At 46.8% G+C, this 22,519-nt stretch overlaps 2 protein-coding genes across 2 annotated transcripts in view; one reads left to right on the plus strand and one right to left on the minus strand.

Moving 5' to 3' along the window:
- The window catches only part of LOC147423012 (5'-3' exoribonuclease 3-like), an 89,017-nt gene that overhangs the window by 49,978 nt on the left and 16,520 nt on the right, over window positions 1–22,519 (plus strand). The window contains exons 9-14 of the mRNA XM_086500911.1: window positions 20,420–20,497; window positions 20,596–20,682; window positions 20,787–21,071; window positions 21,172–21,264; window positions 21,729–21,824; window positions 21,915–21,985. Of these exons, the coding sequence (XP_086357037.1) occupies window positions 20,420–20,497; window positions 20,596–20,682; window positions 20,787–21,071; window positions 21,172–21,264; window positions 21,729–21,824; window positions 21,915–21,985 (710 nt within the window). The remainder of the gene's footprint in view (window positions 1–20,419; window positions 20,498–20,595; window positions 20,683–20,786; window positions 21,072–21,171; window positions 21,265–21,728; window positions 21,825–21,914; window positions 21,986–22,519) is intronic.
- LOC147423013 (uncharacterized) lies at window positions 8,788–12,647 on the minus strand. Its single transcript, XM_086501650.1, has one exon. The coding sequence runs from the start codon at window positions 12,624–12,626 to the stop codon at window positions 10,401–10,403; it is 2,226 nt and encodes a 741-aa protein (XP_086357776.1). The 5' UTR covers window positions 12,627–12,647; the 3' UTR covers window positions 8,788–10,400.

Here is a 22,519-nt window from a genome sequence, read left to right on the forward strand (position 1 = left end):
TGTACTCGCCAATCCGAAGATTGAGCTGTCCTTGCACGGGAGTTGCATTGGTTGTCAACCCCTCGAATGCCGATCCGGATGTAACCGGTGTGCCAAGCTGAGCCGGTGTAAGGCATACCCAAGATGATATCACATCCCTCGATGGGTGCCATCAAAAATGATTCGCGGTCCTTGTACTCGCCAATCCGAAGATTGAGTTGTTCTTGCACGGGAGTTGCATTGGTTGTCAACCCCTCGAATGCCGATCCGGATGTAACCGGTGTGCCAAGCTAAGCCGGTGTAAGGCACAAACGTTCTGCAGTATCCAGGGAGATGAAGTTATCCGTGGATCCTGGATCATAAAGAATTAGTACTCGCTGGTTGTTCAAAGACCCCCAGCCCTTCAGAAGTTGACGCTTCCCTTTCTCTGTTTCTGTGTTTCCTTGACAATTTGGAATTGAGTTCGAGCTTGGTGGTGCGGGTTCCTTCCTTGCTTTCTCTTGCCTCGTGGAGGCTTGTTCTTGCCGTTGCTGCTTTAGCGGGCAGTCCGGTTTCATGTCCTTTCTCACCACAGTAGAAGCATCTTCCTTCCTCTCTGAAAGTTTGAAGTTGAGTAGGAGAAAGATACTTAGTTCGCTTACCAGTGCCCTCTGGCTTCTTAGAATGATCATCGTCTGTAGATGGAGGACGTTTTCTTCCTTGGCTCCCATGGTCATCGTAGACCCCTCTTTGTCTTGCACGGTAAGTGCTATGCTCCATCTTTCTGGGCGTCCCTAGTTGAGTGCAAATCCTCAGCAATGATTGCCGACTCCATCATCCTCTGAAGAGTATCATGCGGATACACCTTCATACTCTTTCGAAGCTGCGGTTGGAGACCCGCTTCGAACTTTCTTTTCTTTTCCTCGTCGGCAATCTTCATGAAGGGAGTGACCTTCAGAAGAACCGACCAATACTTGTCCACATAAGTCGTTACTCTTTCATGTTCCTTCTGGGCAAGCCAGTCCCATTCCTTCCGTATGTCCTGTTCGAAGGCAGGTGGAAGAAATTGTTCATAAAATTCAGATTTGAAGCTCTCCCAAATTCTGGCCTGAGAACCTTCCAGAATCTTGGCTAACCACCAATTACTTGCCGTTTCCTTGAGGTGCATCCCCACATGGCGTAATTTGGATTTTTTTGTGAAGTGCCCATTGGTAAAGGCAACTTTAAATTGTCTGATGAAGGACAGTGCTTTGGAGATGTCTCTCCGTCCGTGTTCGAGAAGTAGAAGTATAATCAGGAGAGTAAGATGGAGATGAGATAGAGATGTCCTTGCTCTCGTCTAGCAGAGAGAGCGCTTTTTCCTGGCCTTTCCTTGAAGTAGGCCGTTCATTCCGATCCGAAGATCCTTTGTGCACCTCGGCACGTGCTTCTTCTCTTGCCTCTTGTGGTCTCATGCCAACTGTGTGGTCTGGATGCTTGGCTGCATCAGTTCCATTCGTTTTCTTCATTCCGCCCAAAAGCTTTTGGACGTCGGGCAACAGTAAAATTTGTTGCAACTCTTCAAGCTGAGCTTGCACTTGTTGAAGTTCCTCTTCAACGCTTCTCCCTTGGCTCGACATGGTTCTTCCCGTTCTTCCCGGAATCGTCCTTCTTTGCAGAGAAAGAGAGGAGTCCGAGCTCTGATACCACTGTCACAAAACGGGAGCGTACACGAGCACTTAGAAAATCTGAAAATTATAATTCTTTGAAAACATGAGAGAAGGGAGAAGATCGACACAGTATTGGGGACCAGAAGATGCGTTGGTCCCCCCCCCCCCCCCCCCGTTAAGAGTATTCTTTTATTCAGGGAGAATTCTTATACAAGCACAAGAACCCGAGGAAACCCCTCCGTCCTGTAGTCTTAGACCCGAAGGTCGTGCTTTCCCGTAAAGGGCTTGGACACAAGGCCGTTCCTTCCCGTGAGGGACTTAGGCGCGAAGCCGTACTTTCCCGTAAGGGACTTAAGCGTGAAGCCGTACTTCCTGTGAAGGGCCTTCCTGTGAGACGGGAGATTCCTGCAAAACAAACCACACAAAGCAGCAATTCTCAATGCGTATCAACACCTTATACCTGTCGCTCCTTGCTCGGAGAATCAACCTCCGTCACGCGAGCACTTGCAAATTCCGTCGCCAGTCTCTCCTCCAGAATCCCAGCGCTTGCACTTCCTGCTGGTTCCGGCTCCTCCCAAACTGAAACGCTGGCTACCCTTTTATAGGGTCTGACACCCGGCAGGAATAGGGGTCCAAAAGCAGAGCTTGGCGCTTCTAGAGAGAGGAGAGAGAAAATCGCGTTTTCTAGAGAGAGGAGAGAGAGAGAGATTGCAATTCAGCCCCCCTGCCTTAGTTTTAGCGCTGGCTTTTTTTATTAGGCGCCTTGCTTGTTTTATTTTATTAATAAAGGGGTCGGTTACTTAAAATTGACCGGTCACTTTTTAAAATAAAGTGTGAACCTGTTCAAACTTTAAAACTCACTCAGTTAGTGAAAACAATGCTACACGGACACATTCCAGGCGTCCCCGGGTGCAGGACGCGACACAGATGCAATGCAGACGCAGACTCCTCGCGGAAAAACGTCTGTCCTCCCGTGACTGTTCATGCTTTTCGTAAAAAGCGTCATTGAACCCATCTTCATTCTTGTGCTTGCGTTCTTACGCGTACTTTCTTACTCAGTTCGGATTTCCTCCTTAGCCTACGGGATGCCCCCTTATTGATGCACCCGTCACCCATCATGTGACGCATCAGAGGCACTCGTAACCCATCCCTTTCCACCGAACTTACGGAAACTCCTTCGCGATGTTTACTGTCACCCATCAAATGACACATCAGAGTTGTCCGTTCTTGATGGCAGTTCGTGTAGCTACAATCTTTTAACAGTTCTTAGTGCACATAATAAAATATCCTAAAAAAGAGATTTAATCATTAAAAATAAGAAAATAGTCCAATTAGCAACACAGGGCATTCATGGACAGAGTTACGGTGTATGCATTTCAGTGGGGCCTCGTTACTTGGCATCAGTTCAGCAGCATGGCACCCTTGTCGCTGGCAGAGCAGTCTATGTTTCTATCCGGATTTGGGACTCTTATCATTGGTTTTATGTCAGTCTATGCACCCACTACTCCTCGGGAGAGAGCTACTTTTTGGTCCTCCTTGGTTGCTGCTCTACCTGCTGTAGACTCTTGGGTTGTTGGAGGCGACTTCAACAACGTCGAGAGCGACTGTGACTGGCGATCGATCACTCCTCCAGTTCTATCATCCATTTCTCCCGATGAGCAGCCAGCTTGGGATCGATTTCTACTAGCTATCAAGGTGTTGACTCCTGGCACATACCTTCTTTTGGTCACCACCTTGCTATACTTCATTACTCGTGGGGGTTTTAGAGACAGCAGGGAAGATTATTAGAGCGACTTGATCATTTTTACATTGGCGCTTGGGCAGCATCTCTAGGTGGATTTACTACTATTTGGCGAGGGACCAGCCTCTCAGATCATTTACCCATCTCATTGTTTATCTCTTTCACTAGATCCTTTGCACAGAGACAAGGCTGCCGCATCCCTGACAGTGTTCTCACCACTGAAGTTTTGCAGCAGCAGATTCGTGACTTGTGGTCCACGAGTGCTTCTTATTGTGGTCCCCCTGGAGAGTTCCTTGCCCATTGCATTACTCAGTCTAGTATTTACTGCCGTGATCAAACTGTTACTATTCATCGTCAGTTGAGAGTACGCGAGTCTGACCTCCACATTCCTGTTGGTTCCACACAGCGCTTGCTTGAGGAGTGGCCTCAGGATGCTTATCTCGCTGCTAGACAGACAGAGCTCACAGAGGAAATTCATCGCGTACAGGAGGCTAGGTCTGAGTTCACTATCTCATTGGATAGCTAAAGCTGATCGAATGAATAAGGACTTCTTCGCTGCGCATAAAGAGCGCCCTCCTGGCACCACCCTTCGGACTTTGTGCGATACTCAGGGAACACTTCATATGGATCCTGATGTTATTCTTGATATGTCTGCAGATTATTTTGAGGCATTGTTCACTGCTGATGTATGCACTACTGAGGTTTTACTTGCTCGTGAGCAGATCTGGCATCACACCCGATGTCGTTGTACAGACACTATGGCAAAGATCTTGTTGGCTCCATTCACACTTGCAGAGCTTTATGCTGCTATCGAGAGTCTAGATCCATCTTCCTGTCCAGGCGAGGATGGCCTCACTAGAGCTTTCTTTTTGACTTATTGGGATGTATTGCATATACCACTGCTTCGTGGTTGTCAGGGTATCTTTGCATCAGGATATATGCATCCGGATCTTTGTTCAGGTCTCATATCTCTTATTCCGAAAGGGGGTGACACCACTCAGCTCCGCCAGTGGAGACCTATTACCCTACTCCCTTCGGTCTATAAGATATTAGCGTTATTGATCAGCCATCGCTTGCGACCGTTCTTACCAGATATTATTCACACTTCTCAGACAGGCTTTGTCATGGATCGATGCATACTGGATAATATCTTCACTTTTTATGAGGCAGTAGAGTGGGCCAGATCATCTTCTGAACCTCTCGCTTTTTTCATCCTTGACTTCGAGAAAGCATACGATCGTGTTGAGTGGGAGTTTCTCGAAGGATCATTAGCCAGGATGGATTTCCCTTCGAGATGGATCTCAGGTATTTCCGCCCTCTTCAGGTCTGCCATCAGTGCTATTACTATTGGTGGTCGTGTCAGTCGCAGTTTTGAGCTCTCTCGATCTGTCCATTAGGGATGCCCTTTAGCAGCATATTTGTATCTGTTTGTGGGAGAGACTATGTCCGACTTTCTTCGTGCTCAGAGTCATGCATTTCGTGGCTTGACAATGCCCGTACCTTCAGCTCCGGACCTTATCGATCAGGAGTTTGCTGATGACACTATGCTGATGTTGCGCTATTTGCTAGCAGCTCTTGATGCCATGCGGGAGGCCCTGGAGGTTTTTTGCATTGCCAGTGGTGCACGCATTAACTGGCATAAATGCTATGGGTTACTGGTGGGCAGTGATGACATACCTACTTGGGGGGTAACTGATGGTTCCACATGGCTGCAGCCGGGTCAGACATGCAGATATCTGGGCTTTCAGGTTGGATTTGACGTTTCCTCACAGCAGCAGTTTGCACCCGTACTACAGTCTATTCGCAGGAAGCTATGTCATTGGTCTTCACGTCATCTGTCGTTGGCTGGCCGTGCATTGGTCGCCAACCAGGTCATTCTGGCTTCAGTATGGTATACGGCCTTCTGTTGGATGCTACATTCTGGTGTGTGAGCTCAGCTCCGCAGACTCGTGCGGAACTTTTTATGGAGTGGCACAGATGGGACTACTGATACTCGTGCTCGAGTTCGTTGGTCCACGATTATTCGTCCTAGGTCAGCGGGCGGCCTTGGCATTATTGATCCAGAATTACAGAGCCGCGCCCTTCTTACCAAGCTTATTGTTCGGGGTCTTTTTCCCGGCCAAGAACCTTGGAAGATGCTTCTTCAGGCCTCTCTTTCCACAGCGACTCCACGCCTCGGCACTAGAGATGGCCATACTTGGCAAACAGGATATCGTTTTCTCTTTACGGATGCCCCCTTGTGCACCACCACTCTCTCACCCTTCATCCGATTGCTCCTTCAGATTTGGGTATCCATGCGACGAGCTATCATACGCTCACCTCCCTCATGTCGTGAAGAGATTGAGCGCTAGCCTCTCATTTGGAATGATGCAGTTCTTGTTCCTTCGGTTAATCCACCCTCTCAGCTTGGAGAGAGGACTCACATTCTTTGGGCTGCTTGGGAAACTGGCCCTGCTGCCTCTATGCGGTTGTTTCATGAGACACGTATGCTGGATGTCGATTTTGTCAGAACATTATGACATTGGTCGCGGGGTAACCGACAGACTGCTTGAGATTGACTCCGCCATTCCTTCACACTGGGACGCAGTCATGCGAGGCACGGTCCACATTGTGGCTGGGAAGGCCTCTTTGCTCAGAGCACTCTCTTATTAGTTCGTTTTGACACCATGCTGTTCACAGTTGAGACTGACTACTCTCCGGGGATGCATGCTAGATTGACATATGCTACCACCTCTCCGCACCTTGTCTCCCGCGGCGCTCGATGGGAGGCCATACGAGTAGTCGGCTCCCGTGGGAAGCGTCGTTGTGTTGACCCCTGTTTCGCTTCCGCTGATGCTGCACTTTGGAGGCTGTGGGTGTGGGAGGGTCGTGCCCTATCTCAGCTTTATTGGGACCCAGGAGAGTGGCATTGGCCTCACTCTAACCCCAGCGGTGCACATGTATCATTCTTTGAGTACAGTGTCAGAAGTGGAAGATTCGCATTGATGAGACAGCACCCAGAGCAACCCACTCGTATGCGTTTCTGGTTACATTCAGGTCTCTCCCATGCCTATCTACAGCAGTTTTGGTCAGCCATCTGGGATGTACATGTGGCTCGTCGTATTTCTTTTTTCATGTGGATGATTGCACATGCAGGACTTCCAGTTGGGACTTGGCTAGCTTCTATGGGTCATGATCCGTTATGTACTCGCTGTCCTTTGCGACTACCTGAGTCACCTGCACACTGTCTTTGGTCATGCTCGTCTTCTCATGTAGTGTGGCTAGCAGTTTGCTCTTTACTTAGCAGAGCTGGTGTTCAGCATGGGTTTCTCACTTGGGGATCTGTCTCCTAGTTGATGCCGATGCCCGGACCGCATCTTTTCTACGAGGGCTCAGACACAGATCCAGCTCTTATGCTTACCTCGACTGGTTATCGGCGAGGGACTTTGGCTATGTTACCACAGATTGCTTGGCAAGGGGATCCTCAGAAACGTGATGAAATCTTCTCAGTCATCACTAGCATTGCACTATGGAATGTTTGGAGAGCTCGTTGTCTTCACATTCTCAGTGCGGCTCCACAGCTCCTTCCGGATACCCTCACTGCCATTTGGCTGGACATCATTCACACCCTCATTTGGCAGTGGAATTCTTCCTCAGGTACATCTAGAGCAGCCGAGGCTCGTCGATTTGACTTCCTTCGGCGTTGGGCTCGATCTCCACTCTTCTTCACACTTACAGGTGGACAGATTACATGGCATTATGCACCTCCTCAGTGGTTTCTCCTCCACTCATCATACAGACCACCATGAGATTGTTCTAGTCGAGTTGTCACTATAGTGGCTCTCACCCTTACATTCAGCTTGTACACCCCACGTGATAGGCTATTTTGGCATCCGTTGGGGATTATATTGTACTGAGTAATATGCAGCCCTGATTTTTCCAAAAAAAAAAAAAAAAAAGAGAGAGAGAAAGAAAGAAAGAAAGAAAGCTTTATTAACGTCTTCGAAAGGCCGAACTCGACCTATGAGATAGTATCATATACATGTGTTGATGCTCTAGGCATCGGAAAATAAAAAAAGGGTACAAACTGAAATGAGCCTATACTATGCAAGAGGGTGTGGTAGGGTGGTGCATGTGGTGTACAATGTATAGTGTGGGTCCTCGTGTCGAGGTGTGCTCACGCATCATCAGGCTCAACTAGGGGCTGCAAGGTGATACCACCATGAGATGATAGGGAGGGTATCTAAAAACAAGCAACATATGTAGGGTAGAGAATGTGGTACATCGGTGGTGGCCTGCTCAGGTATCTCTGGAATGCTGGATCTCCTGGTGCTGGTACATGACTCTGCTCTAGATACTGATGGTGTAAGGTTAGTATCCTCGAGATCTCCCTCTGGTGACACCCATGTGTCTTGTATCCTGGGAGCCTCGGTCTCCGACGTGCCCTCTGAGACTCTGCCTGCAGAAGGGTGGATATTGCAGGGACTACTGTACACATACTCTTATATGCAGATGATATTGTCCTGATGTCAGAGACGGCAGAGGGACTACAACTACATTTGCAGGCCCTGGATGATTTCTGCTCGCAGAGAGGACTCACGGTGAACCTTGGCAAGACCAAGGTTCTCATATTTCATACATCGGCTCAGATTCGCCGACAGAGTAGATTTACAGTAGCTGGAGGGGATATAGAAGTGACAGGCTCATATGTATATCTGGGGGTTACATTCAGCGCAGCATCAGGGACCTTCTCCATGACACAGGCAGCCAGAGATAGACTTACCAGAGGATACGCATCACTAGCTCTGATGGAGAGACAGTGCCACCAGGCCCACTTCGAGAAGCCCCGGACGAAGGGGTGGCTCTTTGACACACTGGTCACACCTGCACTCATGTATGCCTCGGCCATTTGGGGACCGGGACTGGCAGACTCAGTATGGACACAGATAGAGAGGCCACAGATTATTATGATCTCCAGGATGATTCGCAGCAAGCCATCAGTTCCACACGACATTATTAGAGCTGAGCTAGCTGCACCACCGATGTTGGTAGAGGCACTCTTTCAGACTGTTTGCCTTCTTCGCAGATTCAAAGATATGGATCCAGATAGGATCTCTCATAGAGCCTTCATTGCATCTAGAGAGATGGCACAGGCAGGGGACACTAGCTCATGGTATGCCCAGACAAGAGATTGGCTAGCTCAGCACGGTTTTGATATTGATAGACTACCACCACTCCAGTATGACACCCAGGCCCCGACCTATACCCTCTCACGCTCTGAGCGGAATAGGGTCATCAGACAGGAGATATGGCTAGAGAGAGAGAGAGAGAGAGAGAGAGAGAGAGAGAGAGAGAGAGAGAGAGAGAGAGAGAGAGAGAGAGAGAGAGAGAGAGAGAGAGAGAGAGAGAGAGAGAGAGAGAGAGAGAGAGATGAAATGAAATAAAATGTTATATTAACGTCTTCAAAAGGCCATAATGACCTATGAGACCCGAAAGTTACAAAGTGGTGGATCTGATACAAAGTCAGAGTAACAAAATAACCTAACAACAGTACAAAACAAAGATATATACTATGGGGTCCTAAGTTGATCGATGTGAACCAAGAAAAAGACCAAGCAAAAAATGGGTGGCTTGTTGGGATAGCTGAATCACAAGAGATCTAGCATCGGTCGTTGGCGAATCTCATCAATTTCCTCCATGGTTAGTAGTCTGACCGGGCGTCGTGCATGTCTGGCCAGCGTGCTCCGAATTTTTTGTCGTAGCCTCCGTCGATGCTGTGTAGTTCTTCGTAGTCGCGGGCGCCTGGATTGCCCCAGTTCAATCGCTCGGTCAATCAGTGTACCTCTGGTATGAGACGAGGGGGAGCTCTGCTGTGGGAGTGGCTCTCGCGGCTGTCCCGTGTCTGCTCTGAAGAAGTCTGTGATCCGTCTTTGAGACTGGCTAGCCTCGCCATTCATCAGGCTATCTCTGTGTCTGCGCAGCTCGAGCAAGAACAAACCCAGACATCTCTGATCTTCGTATCCCATGACTCTTGAGAGTGGTCCAAAACCTTCTCTGAACAAGCAATGGAAGCGGCCTCGTATCTTGTAGTAGACGAGGCAGCGACATGTATAGTGTAGCTCTGTCTCAGGTTCCATGTTACACAAGGGGCATGTCCTGTCCTCTGCTGGCACTCCGCTGTATCTCCTTGTCTCAATCCGCAACTGGTGAGAAGATGTGCGTAACTGGCCAATAGCACATCGTATCCCATGAGACAAGTGGGTATCCATGTATCTGGGTCTTGCCACAAAACCATCTTCCGTAAGTTGGAGAAGGTGGTCTTTGTAAAAAGCCATCTTCGTGCCCAATTCCTGTGCTGGTTGTATCCATGTCCTTCTAGTGTCTAGCTGGGTCAGGTCTTGGCGTATGAGCTTGGTGATCTCTGACTGTGTAAGGGTGAGAGATGGTGCATCCAATGAGTAATGGAATGGTGGCAGCCGGTCTATGCTGAACCCATGCGACGGAAACCATGATGTGATCTCCCCATGCCAGCATGTTGTATCTCCTTGTATGGCTAACTGTCGAGAGGCTTCAAGTGCTATGCGAGCATATTTGTCTCGAGGAAGTGCCCATGTGCGGTTTATGAAGGAGACTGATCTGGTGAGCGCCTCCACCACAAGTGGGGGGGCCGCTAGCTATGCTCGGATAATGGCCCGTGGTACTGATGCCTTGGCTCTAATGAGCCGCGAGATCATAGAGACGAGAGGTTTCTCCATGTTCCCCCATCCGTCTGAGCGACCCGTCCTCCCGTGGTGATCCAATGAAGGTCCCCATATCTCGGTTCCATAGAGCAATGCTGAAGCCACCAAGGTGTCAAAGAGCCAGAGCTTCGTCCGGGGCTCCTGAAACTGAACCTGCGAACACATCCTCTCCAATCTACCCAATGCTGCGTGGGCTCTAGTAAGTCTGGTTTCTGCTGCTCTTCTGAGTGAGAATGTAGGTCCGCTAAAAACCACTCCAAGGTAAGTGTAAGCGTCTGTGTACTCCACAGTATCCTGGCCGTATGTGAGTGTGGGTGCTGACCTCCTGATCCACTATGGGGTGGTATTAAACACCATAACCTTGGTTTTACCCAGGTTGACAGACAAACCACTTTCGTGGGCAAACGTATGCAGAGTATCCAATTGACGTTGCATTCCCTCTGGGGATTCGGAGATCAACACTATGTCATCAGCATATAACAAAAGTGGAATCCATGTCCCTGCCAACTGAGCACCTTTATCCCCATCGCTGTCAATGTAGTCAGAAATCTCATCCACATACATACTGAAAAGAGTGGGAGAAAGCGGGTAGCCCTGCTTCACCCCAATAGTGGAGTGAACTGGTGTAGAAAGTCCATCAGGGGTGCGTACATGCCCTACTACTGATCTGTACAATGCCATGATCCCCCAAATGAGTTCTGTCGGTACTCCCATTTCTTGTAATCTGCGCATCAGTCTAGCTCTGGGTACCGTGTCGAAAGCTTTGCGGAAGTCCACAAAGCTACAATAGATCCGTGTCCCATGAGATCTGCCTTCCTCGATGATGGCCCTGAGTGTTAGGATATGGTCAAGAGTAGAGAAGCCTCTCCTGAATCCTGCCTGCCCACTTGCACGTATTCCTTCCCTCTCTGCCCATCTACTCAGCTGTTGCTCAAGAATGGATGCATACAACCGTGCCAGTGTGTGCCCAATCATAATAGTGCGATAATTCCTAGGCTCCATGGGGTCTCCTGATTTAAAGATAGGTACGATTGTAGATAGGCTCCAAGTGTCCGGTAGGCCCTCACACATGGCACGGTTAAACATAACTGCTAGAAGCTCTGCTAGTAGGTCTTTGGCATGCATGATATGCTCAGCTACTAGGCCCTCATGATCATATGCTCTCCCAGTCTTCATCCTGTCAATGGATTTCTTCACCATCTCAGCAGTGAAAAAGACACATGTATGTGGGCATGGGTCGGGGGGGTTGGGGAGGGGCGGCTGTCCAGGTACTGTGTACAAAGATGATGCGTACTGACCCCAGGTCTCTGTGGAGGAAATAGCAGGGGGGGTGGACTGCTCATGAAAGAGCCGCCACGGCTCACGCGAGTCTTGACTCAAGAATAGCTGATATAGATCCTGCTCGAGTCTAGCCAAAAAAGCCCTCTTCTTCCGCCGCACCAGGCGTCGGAAGTCCATCTGTGACTGTCTGTGAGTGACGTCCCCCAACAACACCTCCCTCTGATGTCTGGCTCTAGTCTGGCGGCACTCCTCATCGTACCAGCTGTTCTGAGGCATGCTCGCAAATCGGCGGCTCTGCTCAGGCTGGGTGTGTGGGTACGCTTGAGCTGCTGCCTCATGTAATGTATGTGTCAGTATAGTAATTAGCTCCTCCAGAGGTCGCCCCGGGTCCTCAGTGCATAGGCGTCTGTAGATTCCGTCCATGTATACAGAGTCCGTCTCCCTTGTGAATGTGTAGTGAGTAGGGATTGCTACTCGTGGCCTGTGTGCTGCACTGAAATGGAAGGAGATGGTCATTGACACCAGAGCATGATCCACCGCCACTCCGACCGGTCTAGGCCCCAGTGTGAGATCCTCGATAGTAGAGATGAGATTCGGTTGTGCCATGACATAGTCCACCGTGCTGGCTCCATGTCTGTGTGGGAAGCATGTAAAGCCTCTCGCAGCAGGAAATCTGTGTAGGCCGTTCAAGATGGCCAATTCATGTGCAGTGCCCATGTCTATCAGGTGTCGCCCATACTCAGTATATTCCATATCATGTGATAGTCTGGAAAGGCCCGTCTCTACCACATCTATCTCTCTTAGCATCTCCTCTGAAGTATCATAAAACACTGCCTTGTGATGGGCAGTCCTAGCATTGAAGTCCCCGAGGATGATAATGTCACCGTCCCTAGAGAACTCCCATATGTCATCATCCAAAATAGAGAAAGGGGACTGTCCTTTGGGTGGTGCATACACTGATGTACTCGGGGGAAAGTAACAAATAGCTAGATAGAGGTATCTGCTTGTCTCTGCTTTCAGTCTCACCCACATGTACCTAGCCTGCTCGTCCCTGCGGGCTATATGTATCAGTGGCTGCAGATCCTCTCTAAATAACACTGCCACTCCTCCCGAGACCCGCCCTCTGTGCTTTGAGCGTGTCTCCTGTCTGTAGGCTGTCTCCCACCTATATCCACTGATGTGAGGCATGGATTGCCCAGGGGCCTGGTGTGTCTCAGAGTAGAAGATGATGTCTCTTCCAGTAAAGCTATCCTCAAAAGCACCCACATCAAGACGCATAGATCCATTGCAGTTCCAGGCAGCTACTTTGAGTGTGGTCCCATAAGTCTCGCATTGTCATGTGGAGCGTTGCTCAAGTATTACCACTTTTCCGTCTCGGTAAAAAGCGATCTTGCCTTTTCCCCTTGCCGCTCTAATCTCCGGCATTACTTTCTGCATATGAGCGATCTACAAGAGGGTGAGATCGTCCCCAAGAAAGATTCCAGTCTCTTTAAGAGTTGGTCTTTCTTCAAGAATGACTTCTTTGCTTCCATGGAGGGAAAACGGAGGATGAGTGCTCTTTCTTTTGAGGTTTCTCCACTGCCTTCATTTTTCTTTATGTTGCCCACTCTCCATGCCCTTGTGTGTGTCGGCTCATGAATCCCCATCAAGGCTGTGAGTTCTTTTACTTCTTCGTCCACATTGCCTTTGTCTGTAAGACCGCATATTCTCACATGTAAAGCACGCACCCTTCTCCTCTGCTCCTCCTCTAGTGTCTGGTTAATGATGTTGTTAGGTGTGGACGTGGGCGTTATCTCCTTGTCTTTTCCTTTCTTGGCCACCTTGATCCATTTCTCGGCTTCGTCTGCCTTCTGTTGGGTTTTGGTAAGAACATCCACCCAAGAAGTCGTCATTTCTTTGTGCTGTTCTTCTCCCTCTTTGATGGCCCGTACTTGTTCCTTGATCGTGTTGATTTCTTCAATTTCTGAGGGTTGCAATTCGCCCTCTTCCAGTGTGTTTCTCGATCGGGCTTCGGCGAGTTCTTTCTTGAGTGACGTGATCTCTTCCTCTTGGGTCGTCACTCGGTCTTCCAGCGTGCTTATCTTACTCTCTTGGATCAGCACACGTCCTTCGAGAATGTTTATTGTGCCCCAGAGATTGCGGTTGATCTTGGTGATGTTCTCCGTCATTTCCTCTTTGCATTTTCGAATAGCATCCTCTAGGGGGTCGGCTTTTTCGTTCGTCTTCCTCATGTTTGATCGCCGTCCGCAAGGGGGTTAGATGCGCGTGTGCACCCACTCTAGCAGCGGGCGCGGCACTGGATGTACGTGTGCACCCACACTGGCGGCGATCGCGATGAGCGGCGGAGCGCGAGGTGGTGTGGCCCGATGCCCTCAATATGTTCAGCTCTCTGTGTGTGTGCGCGCGCCTCGAAAACAAAAGTGAAGGAGAGGGAGGGGGGGGGGGGTTAGAAATGAAATGAAATGTTATACTAAAGTCCTCAAAAGGCCATAATGACCTATGGGGCCCAAAAGTTAAAAAGTGGAGAGAGAGAGAGAGAGAGAGAGAGAGAGAGAGAGAGAGAGAGAGAGAGAGAGAGAGAGAGAGAGAGAGAGAGAGAGAGAGAGAGAGAGAGAGAGAGAGAGAGAGAGAGAGTAAAACGCAGGGGGTGGGGGGTGGGGAGAGAGAGAGAGAGAGAGAGAGAGAGAGAGAGAGAGAGAGAGAGAGAGAGAGAGAGAGAGAGAGTAAAACGCAGGGGGTGGGGGGTGGGGAGAGAGAGAGAGAGAGAGAGAGAGAGAGAGAGAGAGAGAGAGAGAGAGAGAGAGGCAGTACAATAGAGTTAATAAGGGGGTTAAAAAGTTCGTACATTAAAAAATTAAAAGCTTAAAAAGTTAAAAGGTTAAGGGGTTGAAAGGTTAAAAGCTTTAAAGGTTAAAGAGAGAGAGAGAGAGAGAGAGAGAGAGAGAGAGAGAGAGAGAGAGAGAGAGAGAGAGAGAGAGAGAGAGAGAGAGAGAGAGAGAGAGAGATTTTATTATCATCCTCGGAGGTCAAATATGACGTATGGGACCAAAGTTACATGTGATGTAGTATGTGTATGGCTGATGAGTGACTCTCGATGCTCCAAAATTGTGGTGACGAGAGTCGCAATGGAGAGCCCACACTTTGGCTGGGAGAGGAAAGTGTGTAGGTCTAAGTTATGGCTGAAAATGTGAGAGAAGCAAGTTCGGATGTGATCAAAAGCTGAGCACTCTAGTAGTGTGTGGTACTCAGACTCTCGAACTTGTAGTGAGCATAATGTGCACAATCGATTTGACTCTTCTCCATTGCCCCAACGCCCTATCTCGCATCGAAGGAAATGGGAGCTAAGCCGAATTGCTGCGATAGTGCGTATCGCGGACAAGGGAATCGGCTCAAGCATGTAAGTGTGAGTACGGTTTCCTTTCTCAGCGAAGAACATGGTTTTGTAGTTGGGGGCAATATAGGTGGTGTAGTGTATGAAGCGTGACCCACCGGACTTCTCCCAAGCCGTAATACATTGGCGTTGTAGAAAAGCTTCATTCACTTGAGAGTCAATTGAAGCATCATGTAGCAAGTGTAATGCATCCCATCTCCCAAACCACTTCTTTATGTCTTGCATCCATCCCGTGCTCAAGATCCACAAGTGGTTTTTGTTTCATGCTTGGCAGTTCATGTATATCACGGTTGAGCAAGAAGCAACCTACTGTGGCCACTTCGAAGTGTGAGGCTGAGTACAGGGCAGTCTTCACAGCTACGGTTGAGGGTTTATGGCTCAGACGCCTTATGGATTATTTGGGTGTTGGACAGGACACTGCCAACACTATCTACACTGACAGTCAGAGCGCATTGGCAGTTGCGAGGAACCCAGTTTTTCATGCTCGCACAAAGCACATTGAGGTGCTTTTGAACTTTTTTGCTTGCTTCCCATGCAATTGCAGGAAGTCGATGTGAGGGGTTTTGACGCATCTTTATCATGTACTCCACAACCCTTTCCATGCCCATAACCTCAATTGGAAGAGATCCTGACTCAAGAAGTAGGAGCATATATGGTGTTTGTGTCTTAACTTGGAGAAAGTTTATAAGAAAACGCTTTTGGACATTTTCAAACTCTTTCCAAGTAGACTTTGAGATGCTCCCGTCCCACACTTCAACTCCATAAAGAAGAACCGGTGTCACCAATGCATCAAAAAGATACTTCTTGAGAACCCAACACTTGATGTTTCCCGCATTACACATGTTCTCAAATGCATAATATGCTCTCTTTCCCGCTTCCAAACGACGCATAGCACATTCATGCCACTTGTGATTGGATGGAACCTCAAGGCCAAGGTACTTAAAGCTCTCAACAACTTCAAGTGTCTCGTTGTTGTACACAATGCATGGCTTCTCCTTATGGTTGGTTTTCACAAGCATAACCTTTGTTTTGGATTCATTTACAATCAGCCCACTATGCAAGCAAAAGTTCTCAAGGACAACCATAAGCTTTTGTGCATCTTCTAAAGTGTGTGCTAGAAGCACTACATCATCCGCATACAACAAAAGCATGATTACCGCATTGCAAATAGTGACCTCTTCAATGCCTTCTTCTTGCATAAAGTCAAGTACCATTTGTTCCAATTGATCGATGCATAGACCAAAGAGAGCCGGTGACAATGGAGATCCTTGTTTAACCCCAATAGTGCTTACAAAAATTTCTGAAATTTCTCTTCCCATGCGCAATTGACAAATCACCTTCTCATAGATTCGAGAAACCGCAAGCATAAACTCACTTGGCACTTGGAGTTCTTCCATCCTTCTCCACAAATTGTTACGTGGAATCATATGAAAGGCTTTCTTAAAGTCCACAAAACAACAATACAATCACTTGCCTTTCAACCGACTTTCCTCCATGAGAACACGAAGAGTGACAAGATGATCAATGGTGCTATGGCATCGACGAAAACCCGCTTATCCCTTTGCACGCTTGTCATTCTCTTCAGCCCAATCACTCAATTTCATCTCCATTATGCACCCAAACAACTTTGCCATAAGAGACGCAATCATTATAGTCCGGTAGTTGCTTACATTCTTTACATCCCTTCCTTTATGCAAAGGCTTAACCCAATTAGTACTCCAATCATAAGGCATACCATGTTGAAGTGCAAGGTTGAACATATCACACATCCACTCATGGGTAAAATCTCCGGTCCATTTGATCATCTCCGGCTTGATACCTTGAAGATCTCCCGCTTTGCGAGTGGCCAACTTTTCAAGCCCACCGCATACATCCTCAATAGTAAAAAAAGACGGCATACATGGGAGTGAACCATAAAATGACATTTTTTCAGTATTTGTTTGCTCATATAATTGCCTACAATGTGTGTACATATCCACTAAACTCAAGTTACCAAAATTCTCAACCCGCTTGCCTCTCAAGTTTCTCCAAAATCTTCCACATGCATGTGCCTTTTTTTGGACTTGAAATTCTTGTTGCTTTACTTCCCATCTTCTTCTCTTCTTTTGAATCAATGCCTTGTATGTATGCAAATGACTTTGATAGTTGTCTTTGTCCATAGTTGCATCAAGCTTTATCAAGGACTTTCGAGCATCTTGACATTCTTTATCAAACCACCTTTTGCGTGATCTATCTTTGTTGATACCATGGAGATGCTTTATGGCAAAGCATTCTTCCGCACAAGAACAAATAGCTTTCTTGAAAGCTTCCCATTTAGTTTCCAATGGTGCATCACATTGAAGCTTTGTCATCCATAATTTTTGCTCAACCATTTCAATGTACATTGGTGTCCATTTGAAATCCATACATAGTGATAACTTCTCTTTCCTTTGGCTGAGATTATCATGCTTAGTTGCTTCTCCACATGAAAGGTCAATACATAAGGTGCGATGGTCGGATTCCGGGGTCCATTGACCAAACATAAAACTCTTTATGCGATACATGATGGCTTCAGAGAGTAGCATATAGTCAATCACACTATTTCCATTATGTCTCCTACATGTAAATCCATTGGTTCCACTCCACAAAGATACACCATTGGCAATGAGCATACTCGTGCTATTACACATGTGTAAAAGTAACTTTCCATAGTGATCCGACTCTTTCTCATCCATTGAAGTACGATCATACAAGTGAACTTCCTCCAACTCCCTTGAAATGTATGGCATATCAAATTGTTGAGTATCATGTTGCAATGTTTTTGTGCGAGCATTCATATCCCCAAATACAAGAACATCATTTTCACCTTTGAAATAAGCAATGTCCTCTTCCAAATCAGAAAATGGTTGATCTCTATCCATGCAAGCATAAAAGGGAGAATCATGATAAGGAATGTAGCAACCGGCTACAAAAATGGGTGCTCTTTTTGGTGTCATAATTTTCAGCCATACATAACGTTTGTACTTGTCATCTTTCACAATTGATACAAAATCTTCCAATCCTTTCTTAACCATACATGCTGACCCTCCTTGTCCTCTTCGTTGCTTGAGATTCTTTGACCACATCAATGAATGTACATTGTAATCCTCCAAGCCGTTAATCCTTTGTGTATCATGCTCCCAAGTTTCAACAAGAAGTACAACATCGGCTTTGCTTGTTAGTTCATCAATGCCAACCCCCGTATTCCATGGGTATCCATTACAATTCCAAAAGCATATTTTCAATTGTAACTCGGTCTCATAGGTCACGCATCTCTATTTGCTTGAGAGACTTGCCTTCTCCTTGGGCACATTTTCTTCATGAGAGATCTCCTTGTTTTTATTATTCTTTTCCTCATATGCCTTGCGACGCATATTTTGTTGCTTAATAGTGCGATCTTCACATAAAAAAAAATTTGTATCCCTCAAATAGATCCAACTATTATCAAGGATAATCTTTCGCTTGGTCTCATCCGGCATGGTGCATACAATTGGCCGTTCTCCCGAGCGAGGAGCTCCTTGCTTCCCCACTCTATGTGCTTCATAGACCATAACTCCGGACATGCCAAAGTGGGTTTTGAAGAAATCTTCAATAACAATGGCAAGAGAAGGAGGTGTCTCTAACTTCTCTTCGGGAATTCCACGAATAACAATGTTCTTGGAACGTCCCTCTCGTTCCTTCAACTCCTCCACATCCACATTCTCAACATTCTTTGTTTGAACCATAGCTTGCATGAGTGAGGAATTAGAAACCACATTGCTACCACATACATCAACCCAAGACTTGTTTGTGCATACATTTTTCATGTCGCATACATCCCGGCTCATAGTGTCAAATTTCTCCTCTTTCAATACATGGTCATGCTCTACTTTGCTCATCCGCTCCTTCAAAGCATTCAAGTCCACAAGAGAGCGTTTACATTCCTTGACTTCCTCTTCAAGTTGCATCAAACGTGTTGTTTGCATCTCAAGTGTCCTCTTGAGATTCTCATTCTCAACCACAAGTACCCTTAGTGTGCCATTCTCCATTGCAAGTGCTTGTAGGTCTTCGCCTTGTTTGTTTACGGTCTCTTGCAATGATACCAAGTACGCCATGATCATGGTTTCCGATGTCGTTGGTTGGGTGGTTGTGTTGCTATCTCCACACTTAGGAGATTTTGGATCATTTTCCACAATGGTTGTGGACCTTGTTGAAGAAGAAGAACCCTTGCGAGTGCCGGAAGACATTGTATGTAAAATAGGAGATGAGAATCAATTTTGTTGAACCTGTTCACTTCGGAAATGCTGCTACAAAAACGCCTTCCATAACTCTGAAAATTTCTGTCTTTACATCAATGCGTAGAGGACTTCGTGCTCTTTGATTGAGGCTATAGATCACCCAAATCGGAGTTCGGATGAAGAAGTTATGATCAAAAGAGTGGATTGCTGTCTACTAGGTAAAAAAACGGCTGCGTTTTTTTTAGAGAGAGAGAGAGAGAGAGAGAGAGAGAGAGAGAGAGAGAGAGAGAGAGAGAGAGAGCGGGAAGGGGGGCGGGGGGGACAGCGAGTGTGGTAGGGACGCAGGGGCAGGGCAGGGGGGTGTGGTTGCGGGGCGGGAGAGAGAAAAGACTAGGGGGGTGCGGGTGCGGGGCGGGAGAGGGGGGGAGATTTACCTGCGTAGGGGCAGCAGCGGGGGGCTAGGGGAAGCGGGAGCGCAGTGGGGGGCGAGGGGAAGCAGAGAGAGAGAGAGAGAGAGAGAGAGAGAGAGAGAGAGAGAGAGAGAGAGAGAGAGAGAGAGAGAGAGAGAGAGAGAGAGAGAGAGAAAATGAAATGAAATGAAATGAAATGCTATATTAACGTCTTCAAAAGGCCAAAATGACCTATGAGACCAATCAGTTACAAAATAGTGAATCTAATACCATGTCTGGGTACAAAAGAACTAGAAAAGAACTAGAAGTGGAACAAAATACTACTACTACTACTACAATCTAAAACTACGCGGGTGTAGCAGCTGATACAATAGGTACCCGGTAAACTGGATGTAACAGTGTGTGAAACAAAGATGGAAGAAATGGTGATGAGAGAGAGAGAGAGAGAGAGAGAGAGAGAGAGAGAGAGAGAGAGAGAGAGAGAATGAAATGAAATGTTATATTAACGTCTTTAAAAGGCCAAAATGACCTATGAGACCAGAGGGTTACAATGTGGTGAATCTGATACAAAGCCAGAATAACAAAATGAAATGACAAAATGATAAAATAAAAATACTATGGAATCCTACATTGGTAGGTGTGAACAAAAACTGGGATAGCTAAATCAAAAGCCATAAGAGATCCAACATCGGTCGCTGGCGGATCTCATCAATCTCCTCCATGGTCAACAGTCTGACCGGGCGTCGTGCATGTCGGGCCGAAGTGATCGGAATCCTCTGATGTCCGCAGTCACGGGCGTCTGGATCTCCCCAGCTCAGTCGCTCGATCGATCACTGTGCCTCTGGTGTGAGGCGACACGATCTGCTATGGTAGTAGCTCCTCCGGGTGTCCAGTCTCTGCTCTAAAGAAGTCTGTGATGTGTCTCTGAGTCTGGCTGGCCTCTCCTCTCATCAGGCTCACATAGAGAGAGAGAGAGAGAGAGAGAGAGAGAGAGAGAGAGAGAGAGAGAGAGAGAGAGAGATGATTCTTCTGCAGGGTGGAATAAATCTACTCATGGCGATCTACAAGAACGAGTTTCGAAAAATGGGTGGCTATTTAAGTAATGGTGGTGAGGTATGTGAAGCCGCAGTCGATCTATAGTTTGATTGGATATGCCACTTTTGTATATGTATATTCTTAAAGCAGTAGACAGCTAACATTTTGAACTTCAGGTTGATTTGAAGCGTGTTAAACATTTTATTCAAGCAGTAGGTGCAAACGAAGAAAGAATTTTCCAAAAACGGGCTCGGTTACACCAGGTAATGATTTAGTCTGCATTTGATTCGTTTGCAACAGTCGCAAATGCTGGTTTTTAAAATTTTTGTCTGCCATTCTCATTTAAATGTTTGATTTTTTGCCATAGCGCCAAATGGAAAGGAGGCAGCGTGAAAAGGGAAGACAATCAAAGGATGGGAATGTTGCTCCAAATCTTAACCCATCTTACATAGTTCCAATCATGCAAAATAGGGATGCACGCCTTGCTAACGCATCACGTCCTTCTCCATTTTCTAAGAAGCATATGGGCTCTACAACTACAAGAAAGATAGAGACAAATGTACACTTGACAGCTTCAATATCACATTCAGCAAAGCTGTTAAGGATAAATGGTGATGTTACTTCTGGAGTGGTTTCAGTGGATAATTCAACGGTAAAAGGCTCCTGAAGTTGCACATATGATTAACAGTATCATCTTTAGCACCAAAAAATTCGGATCGTTTGTGTTAGTTTTTAATTTGGGTGAAAAGCAGGGTGATGCTGCAGTTGAGTTGAAGCAGCGTTTGAAGACAGCACTGAAGGAAAAATCTGATCTTTTTAATGCGGAGAAACCTCCTGAAGACAAGGTTGGGTTGCCTTCTTATTCAGGCGTTCTGTACAGTCTGATTTTTGGGGTTATTATGAGGAGAGAAAACAATTGAGAATAACTTGTTTGCGTAGCTGCACTCGTGTGTGTGTGTGATGTATTTTTCAGACATTTGCAGACATTTGAAATATTCACGTGTTATAATGGTTTCGAACGTGGAGTTCTTCTCTTTGTCTTATGTGCATTGCGCAGTGTGAACCTTACTTTTATTCCTCATGATTCAGGACTCATGATGTACGTTATGGCATATGTTATGTGTTAAATGTATCTTATGAGTATTGCATAATGTTATGATTATTTATGAAGGCTGTGGTGAAATTGTTTTGAAATATCAGGGTTGTGCATGATTCAACTTAAGGGTTTAAATTATTGTTGAATTGTGCTTTCATACTTGGATCTGTCTGAATTTTGTTTGACATATGGATAAACTATGCTTGTTTGTAGGTGAAACTTGGAGAACGTGGTTGGAAAGAACGATATTATGCCGAAAAGTTCGAGGCACACACTCCTGAAGATGTCAAGGCCATCTCAATGGATGTTGTGAGTTCCTAGTGGCTACTATTTGTTTTTGGTAGGTATGAGGGTGTATCCTTTTTGTTGACTCTGATTAGGAGTACTGTGTTTGTGCAGGCTGCCAAGTACACGGAGGGACTTTGCTGGGTAATGCGCTACTACTATGAAGGGGTTTGCTCTTGGCAATGGTAATCAATGACTTTCTTCTTGTTCATTTCTTTTTCTCGACGCATGTACTTAACCTGCATTTTTTTTCAAAGATAATACTGAAGTCTGAAGGAGAATTTCTGCATTGTTAAATGACCCCCCCCCCCCCCCCCCTCCCTCTTCGTCTTACACGTGCGTGCCAACTGGCACTAGTTAGTAGATGTCGACTCTTTACTCTTGACCCTTAAGAGAGGGAGCTTAAAAGTTGAGTGCTTTTCGGTAGATACGAGAAAAAAGCTTGAAGTTGGGGCTTGAAGGGCTCCTTACGCTTCTTGTAAGGAGATGCTCGTAATTAGTTCTCAAATTGCTCCAAAAGGTCCTGAAATTATCTAGAAAAATGTTTTTGTGACAATCGGCGCTGTCTCCTGCTTCTGTCCTCAACAAGTTGTTCCTGCGATGCCAGTTTTACAAAAGCCTCAAGGACTCACACCTCAGCTCGTAGACAGCTAGATTCTCCCAATGCTATCCTCATTCCTCCCCTTCAAGGAGCGGAGCAATGGTGGAGTTTGTTCTTT

Source organism: Adiantum capillus-veneris, chromosome 26 (genome assembly GCF_014529385.1).
Source record: "Adiantum capillus-veneris isolate H3 chromosome 26, ASM1452938v2, whole genome shotgun sequence".
Taxonomy (NCBI): domain Eukaryota; kingdom Viridiplantae; phylum Streptophyta; class Polypodiopsida; order Polypodiales; family Pteridaceae; genus Adiantum; species Adiantum capillus-veneris.